Source organism: Phocoena sinus, chromosome 1 (assembly GCF_008692025.1).
Source record: "Phocoena sinus isolate mPhoSin1 chromosome 1, mPhoSin1.pri, whole genome shotgun sequence".
Taxonomy (NCBI): Eukaryota; Metazoa; Chordata; class Mammalia; order Artiodactyla; family Phocoenidae; genus Phocoena; species Phocoena sinus.
This window is the reverse complement of record NC_045763.1, coordinates 77,112,998-77,131,844: the sequence shown is the minus strand read 5'-3', so window position 1 is coordinate 77,131,844 and position 18,847 is coordinate 77,112,998. Positions and strand designations below refer to the sequence as shown.

Here is an 18,847-nt window from a genome sequence, read left to right as displayed (position 1 = left end):
TTACTAGAGAATCTATGAAAATCCTCCAAGTTTTGAAACCTAGTAACTTGGAAAAACACTAGCATAAACTAGTAGCATTCAGGAAAGAATTCATCTTGCAGTAAAGCCTCAGCTTTATAAATATCATTTTGTTTTTTTAAATGACCTCCTCATATAAATCTCCTGCTGTAAGCTCAGATTTAGAACTAAATTATTAAACCTGAATACCTTTTATTCAAATTTTAAGAGTTTGTTTTCCTTCTGTTAAGTTTCTGATCTACATTTTTCAGAAGGGGTTATATTGGATGGGAGAAAAATATAGTTTTCAGTCAAAGCAGTGATTTATAATCAACTTGATGATATGAAATGCCTACCAAATGTGGCTCCTCTTGCTACTGTCACTGCCTTTATTCAGGGCCTTCAGGTCTCTTATCTGCCTATTGCCATGGCCCTCCAACTGGTCTCCCTGCCTCCACTATCTCACTTCCTTTTGTTTTTCACAGTCAGTAGAATTATCATCCTGAAAGGATAAGCTGGTTACATCACTAGACTGAAGTTGATAAAATAAAATCCAAACACCTTAGTTTTGTAGGTTCCAATTTTGTGTTTCAATTTCATTTCTTGCTTCTTCCTCACCATGTATGCTTTGCTTATAGAACATTGAACTTTTTCCTGTCCTTAGAGTATGCCAGAAACTTTCACAAGGCTCTCTCTAATACAAATGGAAAAGGAAATTTGTGCAAATTAGAAAAAGGTGCCCTTTTCTCAAGTTCTTTTATTGCTGTCTACCTGAAAAGTGTTCTAATAAATATGAAAATCTTTAGTGACCATGATGCAAGTAATTTGGGCAGTGCTCAACTTGTACAGTCATGTGTGGCATCCTGTATTTTTCTTATTTTTTAAAATCTTTTTTCTTTCTTTCTTTCTTTTTACATCTTTAGTGGAGTATAATTACTTTACAATGTTGTGTTAGTTTCTGCTGTATAACAAAGTGAATCAGCTATATGTATACATATTATCCCATTATCCCTTCCCTCTCATCCCTGTATTTTTCCATCTTTGTTTCTGTAAACCTGTTTCTTTGCCTAGAATACCCTTCCCCTTCCTGCTTTAGCAAGTTCATACTAATTTTATTTCCAAATCCCAGCTCAAAACTCATCTCATTAGACACAATTTTCTGACTTTCAATTGGAGACATTTGCTGTACTCTCATGGCACTTAGTTTCTACTTCTTCCTACTTTGTATTCATATTTATTTTTCTTTTATCTCTACTTCTCTCACTAAATTGAGTTCTTCAAGAACAGTTATTTTTAATTATTTCTATATTTTTTCAGTTCCTAACATGGACATGAAGTGGGAATAATGAATTTTAAAGAAAGAAAATCATGGACTTGAATATTCATTATTTCAGATCATATTTCTCTTGAGTCTGAGCTTATGCCCTGGGTACAGATGCTATGCAATATATTTAGTCTATGTTACGATAATTAGAAGGTTGTGTTATTATGGACAAGATATATGGTTAAAGTACAGTATTTATCTCTGAGCCATATCTTATATAATTAGTTGCCCTCCATATTTCAGTTACATGATTTTCTTTCATTTTTATTTATTTTTCAGGTAGGTAGCATGAGTTATCTCCTCATAGTCAAATGCTTTTGGAATTTATAGTTTGGTACAGACAGTATATATTCCAATTATCCTCTTGCGTCACATGATCTGATATCTATTTGGATGCTGAACTTTGGCTGCCTTTGTGGATCCAGATTCAGCAGGTTAAAGTGAAACTTCTAGATTCATGTTTCAGATATTCCCAGGAGGGAGTTTTATTAGGCTGGAAAACAATTTCTACTTAAATATCTCACTGGATTCATTTAGGAGTTTTAGAAAAAAATATCGAGTCTATATTTTTACTCAGGTCCTTCATCATTAATGCCCTAGACTCCAAAACAATTTTAAATCTTATTGGAAATAATAGGCCTTTCCAAACCTCTACCCATAGAAGTCTATGTTGCTAGTAATTTGGTATATGAAAATTTGCTTCTTTCAAATGTTAGTTTACTATCTAGAGATAGTATACTTTATTTTGATTTGTTGTTTTTGATAACTTTCATATGTTTCATATTTTAAAGTATTTTTTACATGTTTCAAAACTTTCATTAGGTAGCTATAATATGTTTGCATTAATTAAGGCTGGATTTATCCAGGGAAAGAGACAATTCCCTATTATCCAAATATTTTATAAATTAAAAAAATTAAAAATTTTAAGTTTATGTTATACTTACCTTGTGCTAAGCACTGTGATCGTACTTTATTTATATTAGCTCTTATAAAACTAACAGCAATAACGCTGTAAAGTGAGTTTTATAATTCCTGTTTAAAAGACCAGAGAATTAAATGTCAGATTTAGCAGTTTGCTCAGAGTGACACAGCTCGAAAATTACAGACTGGGTTTTGACATCAGATCTGTCTGACTCCAAGTCACCTGTTCTTATCTACTGAGGTTTATACATTCAACCAAATATTTCAGGTCAAACATTAGCTTTGGAACCTGAATTATTGTGTTGTTATTTTTTAATTGGTCAGATTGGTGATTGTGAACCTCTCCTCTTTTGTTGTTCTGTAGAGACAGAGCCGTTTATGTTTTCACAATATCACTTTGCAAAACTTAGTGTGCTTCAGTGTGAAGATAATGGAAAGTAGAGACTGTCAGTACTTTCCCAAGCTGAATTTCCCAAATTCATTTTCCCAGAATGAATTACTTTGGAATAGTAATATGAATAACACTTAGAAGAAAGAATTAAAAGTAAGGTTGTAGTTCTAGACACAAGTCTACAGAAGTCAAATGAGGGAAGGGATGTAATAAGAAATTCTGTGATGCCAATGAGAAGGGTACAGTTCTACCTCTGAAGAAAAAAGAAAGCAGGCTAGTAAGAAAGGGTAGAATAATTTCCAGATACACCCTGACAAGACTGGACACACAGGACTGGATAAAATGGCTATTAATTAACTGTCTCAGTAATTTCCCTTATTTCTATTGGTATATATAATTTCATAGTAGAAAATCCAGCTTCCCTAATTAATTTTTCCTAAAGGGTTCCTTTGTGAGACTAGGAAAAGAAGGTACTTACAGAATGGAGACTTTGCATAAACATAATGGACTCCCTTGCAGTCTGGGATTTTTCTGGGATGAATATACATTTTGCTTCATACAGCCTTGTCTATGAGTCACGTCTGCATGGCCTTGTTATGCAGCTGCCTCCCTGGCATTTCTTGAAAACCACGTTTATACCAGTAATATGAATTGAACATCTGTGATGAAAGAATTAGATTATATTTGTACATGAAGGCCAGAGAAATTATGAATAAAGATTAACATCCTAAAATCATTCCCTCAGTGATAATTGCTCTAGACCATGTACCAACATTCCATTTTGACAAAAGTAGGCAGTGTCTTCCCCCTATTTACCATGATTTCAACAAGAACAATGATGTTAATTCATATTTCTTAATGTTTACTGCTCATTAATATGATTAATATATCTATTATCCTTGTGACCTTGAGTTTAAGATGATAATTCCTAATTCACAAGGATGTTGTGAAAATTGAGTTAAGAGATACAGAGGAGTTGCTTCCCAGCAGAGAGAGGAGAGTCAACATTATGCCTAAAACCCTCTTAAATTTCTTATGTATGGTACACATATACATATATATATATACACGTATACATATTGCTATATAGATGTATACATATATACATGTATACCATACATACAAAACCATGTGTGGTTTTTGTGTTTACAGCATTTTGCAATTTACATTTGAAAATCACTGAGCTAGATTGAAAGAAGAAATGAAAATAAACCCTGCATGGAAATGCTTGTGCATTCAAACCTTTTGGTCTTTATAATTGTCAAGGCCCTGGCAGAGAATGAGGTGGGGTGGGGTATGGGTAAAAGATAAAAAGAGTTCTTGTTTATCTGCAGGATTTACTCGCATTCTGTGTTAATATTAAACTTCAAAACATTAATCTATTTAAATAAATTTATTTGTATTGCAAGGATTAAAGGAGATGGTTAGTCATGTTTTCCAAGAGGGTTAGCTCTAGAGTAAAAGCCTGAAAACTAAACTTACACTGCCTCCAACAAAGTGCCTGGCACACAGTAGGAGCTCAATAAATGTTATTTTAGATACTTGTTTTTACTAATATATCTCTTTTTATGACTGATAAGGAAACTTATTTATTTTCATTAATTTATTAAAAATTGGTTGTTTGATACATTCTTTGTTTAGCTTTTACTTTGTACCATGTCCAAGGCTAAGGGATTAAAAAAAAAAATCAGCCCTCAAGGATCTTAAAATACAGACAATTACTGCCCAGTGTGAGAGAAGCCCACGTACATTGCTTTGGGAACAGTGTCAAGGGTGTCTAACCCCAAATGGAGGGAGAGGAAAGACACTTAGGGAGGAAGCATTTAAACTGAGTCTGAAGGATGAACAAGCATTGTTTGAATAAGGGAGTCGGTGCTGGGAGGAGTTGCGTGGGAGGAGGTGACAGTAATGAGTGTCCTGGGTTGAAAGCCTCCTCTGTGGGAAAGATTCTAGGCAGCTTAAGAGAGATAAAGCAAACAACACAAAGGCATTTTTCTACCACACCTCTTTTCCCTAATATGTTTTTTATCCTAAAGACTTATTTTCTATTACACTGATTTCTGTTGTTCTTTAATACTCATTAACTACTCCATGTGCTTGACATTTTTAGTTTAAATATCTCGTCTATTCATAAATAGGACCTGTCTAAATCTACCCAGAATTATACTTCTTAAAAAATCAATTTTCTCACTTATCCTTATGAAAAGTACTTCTTAAGCTCAAGATTAAATGAAAAATAAATATATTTAATATGAGGCTCTAACAGTTTAATTGATTTCAATGAAACAGATTCACCTTAAAAAGTTATGAATCAAATGGAATAAAAGATTGGGTAGGAACTTGAACTCTAACTCTCAGATATCTTAAGTTTTAGGGTACAACGTTTCTCTTTCTCTTTCCTCTGACAATAACATATTTTTAGTACAACTCCCATGAATACTGAAAATTTTCCCAAATTTTGATTCATCTTGATTCCAAGGTGTAATACCAGAAATTGTTGGACAGATATATAGTGGGGCAGGTTGGATATTGCAGTTAACTCTGAGCATTCAACCACTGAGGTAGCCTTTGTTTGCCTAGTACAGAAAATTAAAAAGTCATAAGTGAAAGGTTTTGAAAACAGATTTGTTCAATAGAATGATACCTTGTTGCTTCAATAGTGTTTCTTCTGGAAATATAGAATGGCTGGTCCACATTATACTCATCAAATATTCCCCATCGGAGATGGGCCCACTCATGGACAAATACTCTGCATATGAGAGAATATTGCCACTTATAAATTTATGTTTACAATACATGTATCCCAGCTTTTTGAAAGTTCACGTTACACCACTTCACTTTTACGAAAGACCTTAGTACCTGTTTTTGCTAACAGAAAGAAGTTCGAAGAGGACTTTTGCTTTTATGAAAAAAAGCGAAAAGTAAAAATAGCAATCAGCATTTGTTTCGCAGCCAGCTGTTTTACAAACAGCACACACCCAGAGCAGGAAGAATGGCACCACCAAGCTCCTTCCCTGGGAATCGCACTCAGCATCTCACCCTCAAACCCCATAGATTTGAACTGTGTTTGTGAGCATCTGTGCTTTATCTCGACACATTTTGTTCATCTGTTAACAAGATGTGTCCTAAGCTAATTGCTTCTTTGCTGTATACATTCTTATGAAAGCTTTCATAGAAATGCTTCTTTTGGATAGTGGGGGAAACCTGTATTTAACTATTTTACTTATATTTTAAGTCTCCCTTCCTCAACCTAACTGGGTCAAGGAAATCTAGAAATTGACAACTTTCATAAGGCCAAAGAAGTTAAAATGAGTTAGTATCAATAAATGGTTAATTTTATTATTAAACACACACAAAAAGAAATATAATTAGGTTGAACATAACTAGTAAATTTCCAAAGGTATTAACAACTATTTTTTCCTTTAAAATTTTTTTAAAAATACCATTAATCACAATGTTATATTTGTTTCCAGTGGAAATAAAAATAGAAGTATAAAATAGATATCCCTATCTCAGGACCCATAGATAGGCAAATTATTAGTCAACAAGAAGTTTGGAGTAAAATGTATATATTGTCCTTTTTCTCCACATTTTCCATGTTGAAGTGTATGGGGATCATCTCCATATTTTAGGTAAGAATTAGCAACTATGACATCTGCCTAAAAAGCAGAACAAACAAGCCAAAACAGATCCCAAGAGCAATAGAAACAAGGAATTTTTCATCTAAATTAAGACCCATAATATTACTAATTTAGATACTAAAGTAGTCATCAGTAATTACTAAAAAAATTTGAGTATTAATTTTTTTAAATCACAGGGAGAAAGAAACAGTTTAGGAGCTAGATAAAATACTCTACCTGGTCATGTGCTTCTTGTTTTGGCATTAAGTACTCAGATTTTGACTTCCAGGTCATTGGAATTAAAATGCTTACATTCCTGAAATAAACTCTTCATTTGGTGGCATGAAACAGGTAAGTAGAAGCTTCAGTTACCATTTCCTGAAAAAATTAAAAATACCTTGTAGTAACAATTTCACAATGAAATGAAAATGTACAAACAAGAAGAAGCTAGGGGCTTCCCTGGTGGTACAGTGGTTGAGAATCTGCCTGCTAATGCAGGGGCCACGGGTTCGAGCCCTGGTCTGGGAGGATCCCACATGCCGTGGAGCGTCTAGGCCCGTGAGCCACAACTACTGAGCCTGTGCGTCTGGAGCCTGTGCTCCGCAACAAGAGAGGCTGTGACAGTGAGAGGCCCGTGCACCACGATGAAGAGTGGCCCCTGCTTGCCACAACTAGAGAAAGCCCTCGCACAGAAATGAAGATGCAACATAGCAAAAATAAATAAATAAATAAACTCCTACCCCCAACATCATCTTTAAAAAAAAAAAAAAGTTAATTTAAGCCCCTCTCCCCAAATATTTTGGCAAAGACTAACTGAAAAATAGGTTACATTTTACTATATTTCTCTAGTCTGGTAAATAAAATTTACCACTGAGCTTTTCATTCAAGGCAAGAGATGCCTGTAAACTCTCATTTTTATATACTTAGAAATCAATTCTTTATTTTTCACTTATCCAGACCTGCATTCAGCATTATGGGTTGGAGCAGGGAGTGAGGGTGCTAGGTGAGATATAAAGGTGATTAAGACTGGCAGTCTGTTGGCAAGTTGCTTATTGAATTGAACAGAGGTGCTTAAAATGGGATTGGGAGTTTAAAGTTTGGTAGATTTTATACTGTTGTTAATTGAAAAAAAACATTTTGCTAGATTTATTTTGAGTTATCTTCTCATAAAGAATGTGTTCATAAAAGGCAAAGTTTTAACAAGCAGTGATTTTCTAAAAATATGTAGGTCATTGGCTTCAAATTCCAGTTTTGCTACTTATCGTATGACTGTACAAATTACTTCTCTCAATTTATACAACAAGGGTAATTAATAATCTCTATTCTTGACCACCTCATAGGGATATTGAGAGGATCAAAGAAAACAGTATATATTAGAGTGCTATATATAGAATATTTTATTATAATGACTAACCCAGATAAAATTAGGAAGTAAGTCAACTTCAAAAATAAGTAATATTTTCTTTAAGATCAGATACCTAAGAATTTCAAAATTTTTAGAGTTGAACAATATGAACAACTGAAAAAAAATGTATGATAATGAACCTCTAGGGCTTAAATGGAGGTTAGTTATTGAAACATTATAAAAGTAACTTCATAAAGATAAAATTTGAAAATAATTCTCCAGTAGCTCAAAGGTCTTTCTTTTAGCTTAATGAGTTGGACAAATATTAGTAGTTTGGCCTTTTAATAATTCATTTGGAGAATGACTAATGCTATTAATATATACTACATAATATTTAAACTAAGCAGATATTAATCTTGACAGTTTAGATACATGTTATGTAAATGACGAATACTGTCTAAGCAATTTTGGAAAGTTATAACTGTGTGAATGTGTGTATGTGCCTAGGTAACATGAGTTGAAAATACTCAATGAAATAAATATAAATGGATAATCAATTTTTCACTTACCTTTATGTTTTGAATGAGTTTTTCATCTTCTGGCACACTGGGGTTAATTGCAATGACAGTGCCATCATATCCATTGTTAATCAAATTTACCATTGAGCTTTTCATTCCAGGCAAGAGATGCAAAGTTAGGAACAGAATAACATTCAGAGTGAGCACCATTTTTTCGCATGTTACAATAAACCTATTGGAAATGTAAGGAGAGTATTTATTTATCTGCTTAACTCAGAAATTTGACTCTAGACCCAAATATTTGCAAAAATATATTACTAAAATATATATATATATAATTACTAAAATATTTTGATGAACTTCTTTATCTTATTCTAAAGAGTTCTTTAATTGTTAAGTAGCAATGGGGATTATGCTGAACATTTATCATACTTTCTAAGACAGCTAAGGTGTTAAATACTCATTGAATTGAGCAATTCTTTTAGATTGTTTGTGTAGTAATCATCCTCATCATGGTGATCATTCTTTGTCTTCATTGTCATCATCATCAAATAGTATTAGATATTTTCCAGTTCTGGGATCTATTTACAGAAAAGCGCTCTGTGGAAGGATGAGGAACTGAAATGAAAAGCACCAGGAAATAACAGATGAAAAAGGCTTGTTTAAAAAACAAAACAAACCAAAAATGAATAAAGAAACTAGAGTGGGAGTGGCAGTGAATTAGGATTTCTATTCTTTAGATGAGAGTCATATTATAAGCACAATGGTTAGGAACAGCTATGGGTCAAGGGGAAATGTTTTTTTTTTTGTTACTTTCTCTGATGACTTCTTGGGTATTTCAGTTTTCAAATAGCACTGAATGGTTTAAGTCCTTGTAAAACTTGAAAACTTATGATGCTTCAATTAGATTTCTTTTTTGGATTGAACACAAATCTGCCAATATTCCTTAGCTTGAAATAGTTGTACACATAGCATTGTAAGCTGGCTTTAGAGTCAGATGAATCTAAACCTGACCCTTGCCTTTGTCATTTAACAGTCATGTGATTCTTTTTAAAAATTGAGGTATAGTTGTACAATATTATGTTTCAGGTGTACAACATAGTGATTCACAATTTTTAAAGATTATATTACATTTACATTTATAAAATATTGGCTGTATTCCCTGTGTTGTACAGTATATCCTTGTAGCTTATTTTATGCATAGTAGTTTGTAACTCTTAGTCCCCTACCCCTATCTTGCCCGACCCTTCTTCCCTCTTCCCACTGGTAATCACTAGTTCTCTATATCTGTGAGTCTGTTTCCTTTTTGTTATGTTCACTGGTTTGTTGTATTCTTTATATTTCACATATAAATGAAATCATACAGTATTTGTCTTTCTCTGTCTGACTTATTTCACCTAGCATAATACCCTCTACATCCAACCATGTTGTCACAAATGGCAAGATTTCATTATTTTTTAAGGGTAATAATTCATTACATATATATACTACATCTTCTTTGTCCATTCATCTATTGATGGGCACTTGGGTTACTTTCATTTCTTGGCGTTTGTAAATAATGCTACAATGAACATAAAGATGCATATATCTTTTCTATTTCATGTTTTTCTTTTGTTTGGTTAAATATCGAGGAGTGTAATTTCTGGATCATATGGTAGTTCTGTTTTTCTTATTTTTTGAGAAATCTCCATACTGCTCAGTGTTCTGCTCTTTAGAGTACAGAAATAGTAAAACATAGGCACTGCCTATGAATCCAGTTCCAGAATCCATGTTTTTAAAGTATATGCAACATACACTACTTTTCAAAAGGGTGAATCAGTGAGTATCAGCCTAGAAAATTATTTTGAAAGCAGTTTCTTTTTGTTTCTATTACAGACTAGTACTTAACAGTACAAGATCCAAGAGAATGTGGATTGCTATAATTAATAGCTATAAATCAATAGAATTTTTATTTTGTTTCAATTTTAGGTTGAATAATGGAATTTTCAAATGACTGTTTTGCCATGGAAACTTAAGTACAGGTCTTTCAGAATTTAATTATTCATTTTTTGATAATTTTGGTGACAGAAAACCTTTCAATAAACAATTCTTAAGTTGTATCTGAAACTGAAATGGTCAACAGAGGTATAAAATCATATTGTCATAAAATTCCAAAAACTTAATCTCTAACCAAGTTTCTTTTCATGATCTTTATTAAAACTTATTTCTTTATTCTTTTCCTGTTGCCTCTTCCTCCTGAAAGATATTTTTCTGGATGCCTCACAGAAGTGTTGAGGTAATAGCAAATTATTTTTTATATATACTACCTTTCAAAGTGTTACATAAAATGAATGAAAAGCAAATGCCATTCTTTGTAACGTGAGATATAAAGAAGGAAATGTTGAGAGTTCACCTATGGGTATGGTGTACTGATTCAGAGATTTATGAAACATCACAACCTCACACACCCACTCATGCTACAGTCCAGCCATTCTTAGATGTCATAGTTAATTCCTGTAGAGATTATGCTGGATTTAACCAACTGTTACACAAACTTTAAATTGAAGAATACAGTGAATTGGTAGCTTAATCTCCTTGTAGATACTCCCTTAGAATTTTATTAGCCGTTCCTTTTTCTTCGCTTCTTTTTTTCTTTTACATCTTTATTGGAGTATAATTGCTTTACAATGGTGTGTTAGTTTCTGCTTTATAACAAAGTGAATCAGTTATACATATACATATGTTCCCATATCTCTTCCCTCTTGCGTCTCCCTCCCTCCCACCCTCCCTATCCCACCCCTCCAGGCGGTCACAAAGCACTGAGCTGATCTCCCTGTGCTATGCAGCTGCTTCCCACTAGCTATCTACCTTACGTTTGGTAGTGTATATATGTCCATGCCTCTCTCGTGCCTTGTCACAGCTTACCCTTCCCACTCCCCATATCCTCAAATCCATTCTCTAGTAGGTCTGTGTCTTTATTCCTGTCTTACCCCTAGGTTCTTCAAGACATTTTTTTTTCTTAAAATCCATATATATGTGGTAGCATACGGTATTTGTCATTCTTTTTCTGACTTACTTCACTCTGTATGACAAACTCTAGGTCTATCCACCTCATTACAAATAGCTCAATTTCCTTTCTTTTTATGGCTGAGTAATATTCCATTGTACATATGTGCCACATCTTCTTTGTCCATTCATCCAATGATGGACATGTAGGTTGTTTCCATCTCCAGGCTATTGTAAATAAAGCTGCAATGAACATTTTGGTACATGACTCTTTTTAAATTATGGTTTTCTCAGGGTATATGCCCAATAGTGGGATTGCTGGGTCATATGGTATCTCTATTTGTAGATTTCTAAGGAACCTCCATACTGTTCTCCATAGTGGCTGTACCAATTCACATTCCCACCAGCAGTGCAAGAGTGTTCCCTTTTCTCCACACCCTCTCCAGCATTTATTGTTTCTAGAGTTTTTGATGATGGCCATTCTGACTGGTGTGAGATGATATCTCATTGTAGTTTGTGTTTGTTTGTTTGCGGTATGCGGGCCTCTCACTGTTGCGCCCTCTCCCATTGCGGAGCACAGGATCTGGACGCGCAGGCTCAGCGGCTATGGCTCACGGGCCCAGCCGCTCCACGGCATGTGGGATCTTCCCAGACCGGGGCATTAACCTGTGTCCACTGCATCGGCAGGCAGACTCTCAACCACTGCGCCACCAGGGAAGCCCTCATTGTAGTTTTGATTTGCATTTCTCTAATGATTAATGATGTTGAGCATTCTTTCATGTGTTTGTTGGCAGCCTGTATATTTTCTTCGGAGAAATGTCTATTTAGGTCTTCTGCCCATTTTTGAATTGGGTTGTTTGTTTTTTTGTTATTGAGCTGCATGAGCTACTTATAAATTTTTGAGATTAATCCTTTGTCAGTTGCTTCATTTGCAAATATTTTCTCCCATTCTGAGGATTGTCTTTTGGTCTTGTTTATGGTTTCCTTTGCTATGCAAAAGCCTTGAAGTTTCATTAGGTCCCATTTGTTTATTTTTCTTTTTATTTCCATTTCTCTAGGAAGTGGATCTAGGAAAGGATCTTGCTGTGATTTATGTCATAGAGTGTCCTGCCTATGTTTTCCTCTAAGAGTTTGATAGTTTTTTGCTTTACATTTAGGTCTTTAATCCATTTTGAGGTTATTTTTGTGTATGGTGATAGGGAGTGATCTAATCTCATACTTTAACATGTACCTGTCCAGTTTTCACAGCACCACTTACTGAAGAGGCTTTCCTTTCTCCACTGTACATTCCTGCCTCCTTTATCAAAGATAAGGTGACCATATGTGCATGGGTTTATCTCTGGGCTTTCTATCCTGTTCCATTGATCTATCTTTCTGTTTTTGTGCCAGTACCATACTGTCTTGATTACTGTAGCTTTGTAGTATAGTCTGAAGTCAGGGAGCCTGATTCCTCCAGTTCCATTTTTCGTTCTCAAGATTGCTTTGGCTATTCGGGGTCTTTTGTGTTTCCATACAAATTGCGAAATTTTTTGTTCTAGTTCTGTGAAAAATGCCAGTGGTAGTTTGATAGAGATTGCTTTGAATCTGTAGATTGCTTTGGATAGTTTAGTCATTTTCACAATGTTGATTCTTCCAATCCAAGAACATGGTATATCTCTCCATCTATTTGTATCATCTTTAATTTTTTCCATCAGTGTCTTATAATTTTCTGCATACAGGTCTTTTGTCTCCTTAGGTAGGTTTATTCCTAGATATTTTATTCTTTTTGTTGTAATGGTAAATGGGAGTGTTTTCTTGATTTCACTTTCAGATTTTTCATCATTAGTGTATAGGAATGCCAGAGATTTCTGTGCATTAATTTTGTATCCTGCTACTTTACCAAATTCATTGATTAGCTCTAGTAGTTTTCTGGTAGCATCTTTAGGATTCTCTATGTATAGTATCATGTCATCTGCAAACAGTGACAGCTTTACTTCTTCTTTTCTGATTTGGATTCCTTTTATTTCCTTTTCTTCTCTGATTGCTGTGGCTAAAACTTCCAAAACGATGTTGAATAAGAGTGGGCAACCTTGTCTTGTTCCTGATCTTAGTGAAAATGCTTTCAGTTTTTCACCATTGAGGACGATGTTGGCTGTGGGTTTGTCATATATGGCCTTTAATATGTTGAGGAAAGTTCCCTCTATGCCTACTTTCTGCAGGGTTTTTATCATAAATGGGTGTTGAATTTTGTCAAAAGCTTTCTCTGCATCTATTGAGATGATCATATGTTTTTTCTCCTTCAATTTGTTAATATGGTGTATCACATTGATTGATTTGCTTATATTGAAGAATCATTGCATTCCTGGAATAAACCCCACTTGATCATGGTGTATGATCCTTTTAATGTGCTGTTGGATTACGTTTGCTAGTATTTTGTTGAGGAGTTTTGCATCTATGTTCATCAGTGATATTGGCCTGTAGTTTTCTTTCTTTGTGACATCCTTGTCTGGTTTTGGTATCAAGGTGATGGTGGCCTCGTAGAAGGAATTTGGGAGTGTTCCTCCCTCTGCTATATTTTGGAAGAGTTCGAGAAGGATAGGTGTTAGCTCTTCTCTAAACGTTTGATATAATTCACCTGTGAAGCCATCTGGTCCTGGGCTTTTGTTTGTTGGAAGATTTTTAATCACAGTTTCAATTTCAGTGCCTGTGATTGGTCTGTTCATATATTCTATTTCCTGCTGATTCCGTCTTGGCATGTTGTGCCTTTCTAAGAATTTGTCCATTTCTTCCAGGTTGTCCATTTTATTGGCATAGAATTGCTTGTAGTAATCTCTCATGATCTTTTGTATTTCTGCAGTGTCAGTTGTTACTTCTCCTTTTTCATTTCTAATTCTATTGGTTTGAGTCTTCTCCCTTTTTTTCTTGATGAGTCTGGCTAATGGTTTGTCAATTTTGTTTACCTTCTCAAAGAAGCAGCTTTTAGTTTTATTGATCTTTACTATCATTTACTGCATTTCTTTTTCATTTATTTCTGATCTGATCTTTATGATTTCTTTCCTTCTGCTAACTTTGGGGTTTTTTTGTTCTTCTTTCTCTGATTACGTTATGTGCAAGGTTAGGTTGTTTATTCGAGATGTTTCCTGTTTTTTAAGGTAGGATTGTGTTGCTATAAACTTCCCTCTTAGAACTGCATTTGCTGCATCCGAGAGGTTTTGGGTTGCTGTGTCTCCATTGTCATTTGTTTCTAGGTTTTTTTGATTTAATATCTAGTCTCATAGCATTGTGTTCGGAAAACATAATTGATACCATTTCAATTTTCTTAAATTTACCAAGGCTTGATTTGTGACCCAAGATATGATTTATCCTGGAGAATGTTCCATGAGCACTTGAGAAAACTGTGTATTCTGTTGTTTTTGGATGGAATGTCCTATAAATATCAATTAAATCTGTCTTGTTTAATGTATCATTTAAAGCTTGTGTTTCCTTATTTATTTTCATTTTGGATCATCTGTCCATTGGTGAAAGTGGGGTGTTAAAGTCCCCTACTATGAATGTGTTACTGTTGATTTCCCCTTTTATGGCTGTTAGTATTTGCCTTATGTATTGAGGTGCTCCTATGTTGGGTGCATAAATATTTACAATTGTTATATCTTCTTCTTGGATTGATCCCTTGATCATTATGTAGTGTCCTTCATTGTCTCTTCTAATAGTCTTTATTTTAAAGTCTACTTTGTCTGATATCAGAATTGTTACTCCAGCTCTCTTTTGGTTTCCATCTGCATGGAATATCTTTTTCCATCCCCTTACTTTCAGTCTGTATGTTTCTCTAGGTCTGAAGTGGGTCTCTTGTAGACAGCATATGTATGGGTCTTGTTTTTGTATCCATTCAGCCAGTCTGTGTCTTTTGGTGGGAGCATTTAATCCATTTACATTTAAGGTAATTATCGATATGTATGTTCCTATTCCCATTTTCTTAATTGTTTTGGGTTTGTTATTGTAGATCTTTTCCTTCTCTTGTGTTTCTTGCCTAGAGAAGTTCCTTTAGCATTTGTTGTAAAGCTGGTTTCATGGTGCTGAACTCTCTCAGCTTTTGCTTGTCTGTAAAGGTTTTAATTTCTCCATCAAATCTGAATGATATCCCTGCTGGGTAAAGTAATCTTGGTTGTAGGCTTCTCTCCATCATCACTTTAAATATGTCCTGCCAGTCCCTTCTGTCTTGCAGAGTTTCTGCTGAAAGATCAGCTGTTAACCTTAAGGGGATTCCCTTGTGTGTTATTTGTTGTTTTTCCCTTGCTGCTTTTAATATGTTTTCTTTGTATTTAATTTTTGACAGTTTGATTAATATGTGTCTTGGCGTGTTTCTCCTTGGATTTATCCTGTATGGGACTCTCTGTGCTTCCTGGACTTGATTAACTATTTCCTTTGCCATATTAGGGAAGTTTTCAATTATAATCTCTTCAAATATTTTCTCAGTCCCTTTCTTTTTCTCTTCTTCTTCTGGAACCCCTATAATTCGAATGTTGGTGTGTTTAATATTGTCCCAGAGGTCTGTGAGACTGTCCTCAGTTCTTTTCATTCTTTTTGCTTTATTCTGCTCTGCAGTAGTTATTTCCACTCTTTTATCTTCCAGGTCACTTATCCGTTCTTCTGCCTCAGTTATTCTATTGATCCCATCTAGAGCATTTTTAATTTCAATTATTGTGTTGTTCATCATTGCTTGTTTCATCTTTAGTTCTTCTAGGTCTTTGTTAAATGTTTCTTGCATTTTGTCCATTCTATTTCCAAGATTTTGCATCATCTTTACTATCATTATTCTGAATTCTTTTTCAGGTAGACTGCCTATTTCCTCTTCATTTGTTAGGTCTGGTGGGTTTTTATCTTGCTCCTTCATCTGCTTTGTGTTTTTCTGTCTTCTCATTTTGCTTATCTTACTGTGTTTGGGGTCTCCTTTTTGTAGGCAGCAGGTTCGTAGTTCCTATTGTTTTTGGTGTCTGTCCCTAGTGGCCAAAGTTGGTTCAGTGGGTTGTGTAGGCTTCCTGGTGGAGTGGACTAGTGCCTGTGTTCTGGTGGATGAGGCTGGATCTTGTCTTTCTGGTGGGCAGGTCCACATCTGGTGGTGTGTTTTGGGGTTTCTGTGGACTTATTATGACTTGAGGCAGCCTCTCTGCTAATGGGTGTGTTTGTGTTCCTGTCTTGCTAGTTGTTTGGCATATGGTGTCCAGCACTGTAGCTTGCTGGATGTTGAGTGAAGCTGGGTCCTGCTGTTGAGATGGAGATCTCTCGGAGATTTTTGCCATTTGATATTATGTGGAGCTGGGAGGTCTCTTGTGGTCCAGTGTCCTGAAGTTGGCTCTCCCACCTCAGAGGCACAGCCCTGACTCCTGGCTGGAGCACCAAAAGCCTTTCATTCACACGGCTCAGAATAAAAGGGAGAAAAAATAGAAGAAAGAAAGAAAGAAGGAAAGAAAGAAAGAAAGGAAGAAAGAAAGCAGAAGAAGGAAAGAAAAAATAAAATATGATAAAATAATTACAATAAAAAATAATTATTAAGAAAATAATTTTTAAGAAGTTAAAATAAAAAAGAAACGGACAGACAGAACCCTAGGACAAATGGTGAAAGCAAAGCCATACAGACAAAATCTCACACAGAATCATACACATACACACTCACAGAAAGGGGAAAAGCAGAAAAATAATATATCTTGCTCCCAAAGTCCACCTCCTCAATTTGGGATTCGTTGTCTATTCAGGTATTCCACAGATGCAGGGTACATCAAGTTGATTGTGGAGATTTAATCCGTTGCTCCTGAGGCTGCTGGGAGAGATTTCCCTTTCTCTTCTTTGTTCTCACAGCTCCCGGGGTTCAGCTCTGGGTTTGGCCCAGCCTCTGCGTGTAGGTCGCCTGAGGGCGTCTGTTCTTCGCTCAGACAGGACGGGGTTAAAGTAGCAGCTGATTCGGGGGCTCTGGCTCACTCAGGCCGGGGGGGAGGGAGGGGTACGGATGCAGGGAGAGCCTACGGCGACAGAGGCCAGTGTGACGTTACACCAGCCTGATGCACACCGTGCGTTCTCCTGGGGAAGTTGTCCCTGGATCATGGGACCCTGGACGTGGCGGGCTGCACAGGCTCCCCGGAAGGGAGGTGTGGATAGTGACCTGTACTCGCACACAGGCTTCTTGGTGGCGGCAGCAGCAGCCTTAGCGTCTCATGCCCGTCTCTGGGGTCAGCACTGATAGCCGCAGCTCACGCCCGTCTCTGGAGCTCCTTTAAGCAGCACTCTTAATCCCCTCTCCTCGCGCACCAGGAATCAATGAGGGAAGAAAAAGTCTCTTGCCTCTTCGGCAGGTCCAGACCTTTTCCCGGACTCCCTCCCGGCTAGCTGTGGTGCACTAGCCCCCTTCAGGCTGTGTTCAGGGAGCCAACCCCAGTCCTCTCCCTGCAATCAGACCGAAGCCCGAGTCTCAGCTCCCAGCCCCCACCCGCCCCGGTGTGTGAGCAGACAAGCCTCTCGGGCTGGTGAGTGTTGGTAGGCACCGATCCTCTGTGCGGGAATCTCTCCGCTTTGCCCTCAGCACCCCTGTGGCTATGCTCTCCTCCACGGCTCAGACGCTTCCCCTCCGCCATCCACAGTCTCCGCCCGCGACGGGGCTTCCTAGTGTGTGGAAACTTCCTCCTTCACAGCTCCCTCCCACTGGTGCAGGTCCCGTCCCTATTCTTTTGTCTCTGTTTGTTCTTTTTTCTTTTGCTTTACCCAGGTACATGGGAGTTTTCTTGCCTTTTGGGAGGTCTGAGGCCTTCTGCCAGCATTCAGTAGGTGTTCTATAGGAGCTGTTCCACATGTAGATGTATTTCGGTTGTATTTGTGGAGAGGAAGGTGATCTCCGTGTCTTACTCTTACGCCATCTTCTCAAATCCCTCCAGGCTTGTTTTCTTTATGTTTAGAGATGTTTGACTTTTCATTTGCTCATTTTCCCTTTATTTGCAGAAGATCTTTGAAGTCTTAATTTAAAAAGAGTCCCTCTAAAAAGGATTTATATTTGTGTCTTTCAGATATCTGGGTGCACTACTGGTCAGAGACCACTTTTTTTTTCTTAATTCAAATAGATTTCCTTCATGTGATGGTTAATGTAGTAAGCAACAGCTTTTGTCTTTTGTCTTATTCCATCAGAGAAGTTAAAACAGTCTCAGAGAAAAAACTTGCTTGACCTAGCTTCGGCAAGATCCCAACAACCAAGCCAAGCAACTATGGCCAAGGATTGGGGTAATACGTTTCAGGACTCAAGATTGATCAATCAGTGGTTATGAGATGGCTGGTAGCTTCTAAGGGAGCAACATGTATAAAATGATGGGTGAACAAACAAATAAATAGACTTCTGCTACATATGCTCTCTTTCCTATGATGTCCAAAAATTTGTACTACTTGGCTAACAATGGCCTAACACACACCTATTTTATTGTTCTAGTAGTTTTAGAAACTGAAACTTGTGACTTAAACATTCTGAAATACCTAGAAGGATGAAATTGAGCAGCTTACTAAACTTCTTTGGGCTTCTGCATCTGCATCTTGACAGTGAAAGTGTTAGAATCAATGGTCTCTAAAGACCCCAGTATGAAAGCATTATTATTTTAGGAGTTACATATTCACTAATCAATGAATAAGAATTCACTCAACAGCCATGCATTTAATAGATGTTTGTGAATTCCTACTATGTACAGTACATTACGCTAGGTATCATGAGAATGATTTTAATCAATTCTTTGTCAGGAA

At 36.3% G+C, this 18,847-nt stretch overlaps 1 protein-coding gene across 1 annotated transcript in view; it reads right to left on the bottom strand.

Moving 5' to 3' along the window:
- Positions 1–18,847, bottom strand: part of LOC116759361 (calcium-activated chloride channel regulator 1-like) — a gene marked incomplete at its 3' end in the record, with an annotated part of 89,845 nt that overhangs the window by 22,104 nt on the left and 48,894 nt on the right. Inside the window, 5 exon segments of the mRNA XM_032643077.1 lie at positions 3,112–3,292; positions 5,278–5,386; positions 6,145–6,292; positions 6,491–6,631; positions 8,168–8,348. Of these exon segments, the coding sequence (XP_032498968.1) occupies positions 3,112–3,292; positions 5,278–5,386; positions 6,145–6,292; positions 6,491–6,631; positions 8,168–8,348 (760 nt within the window).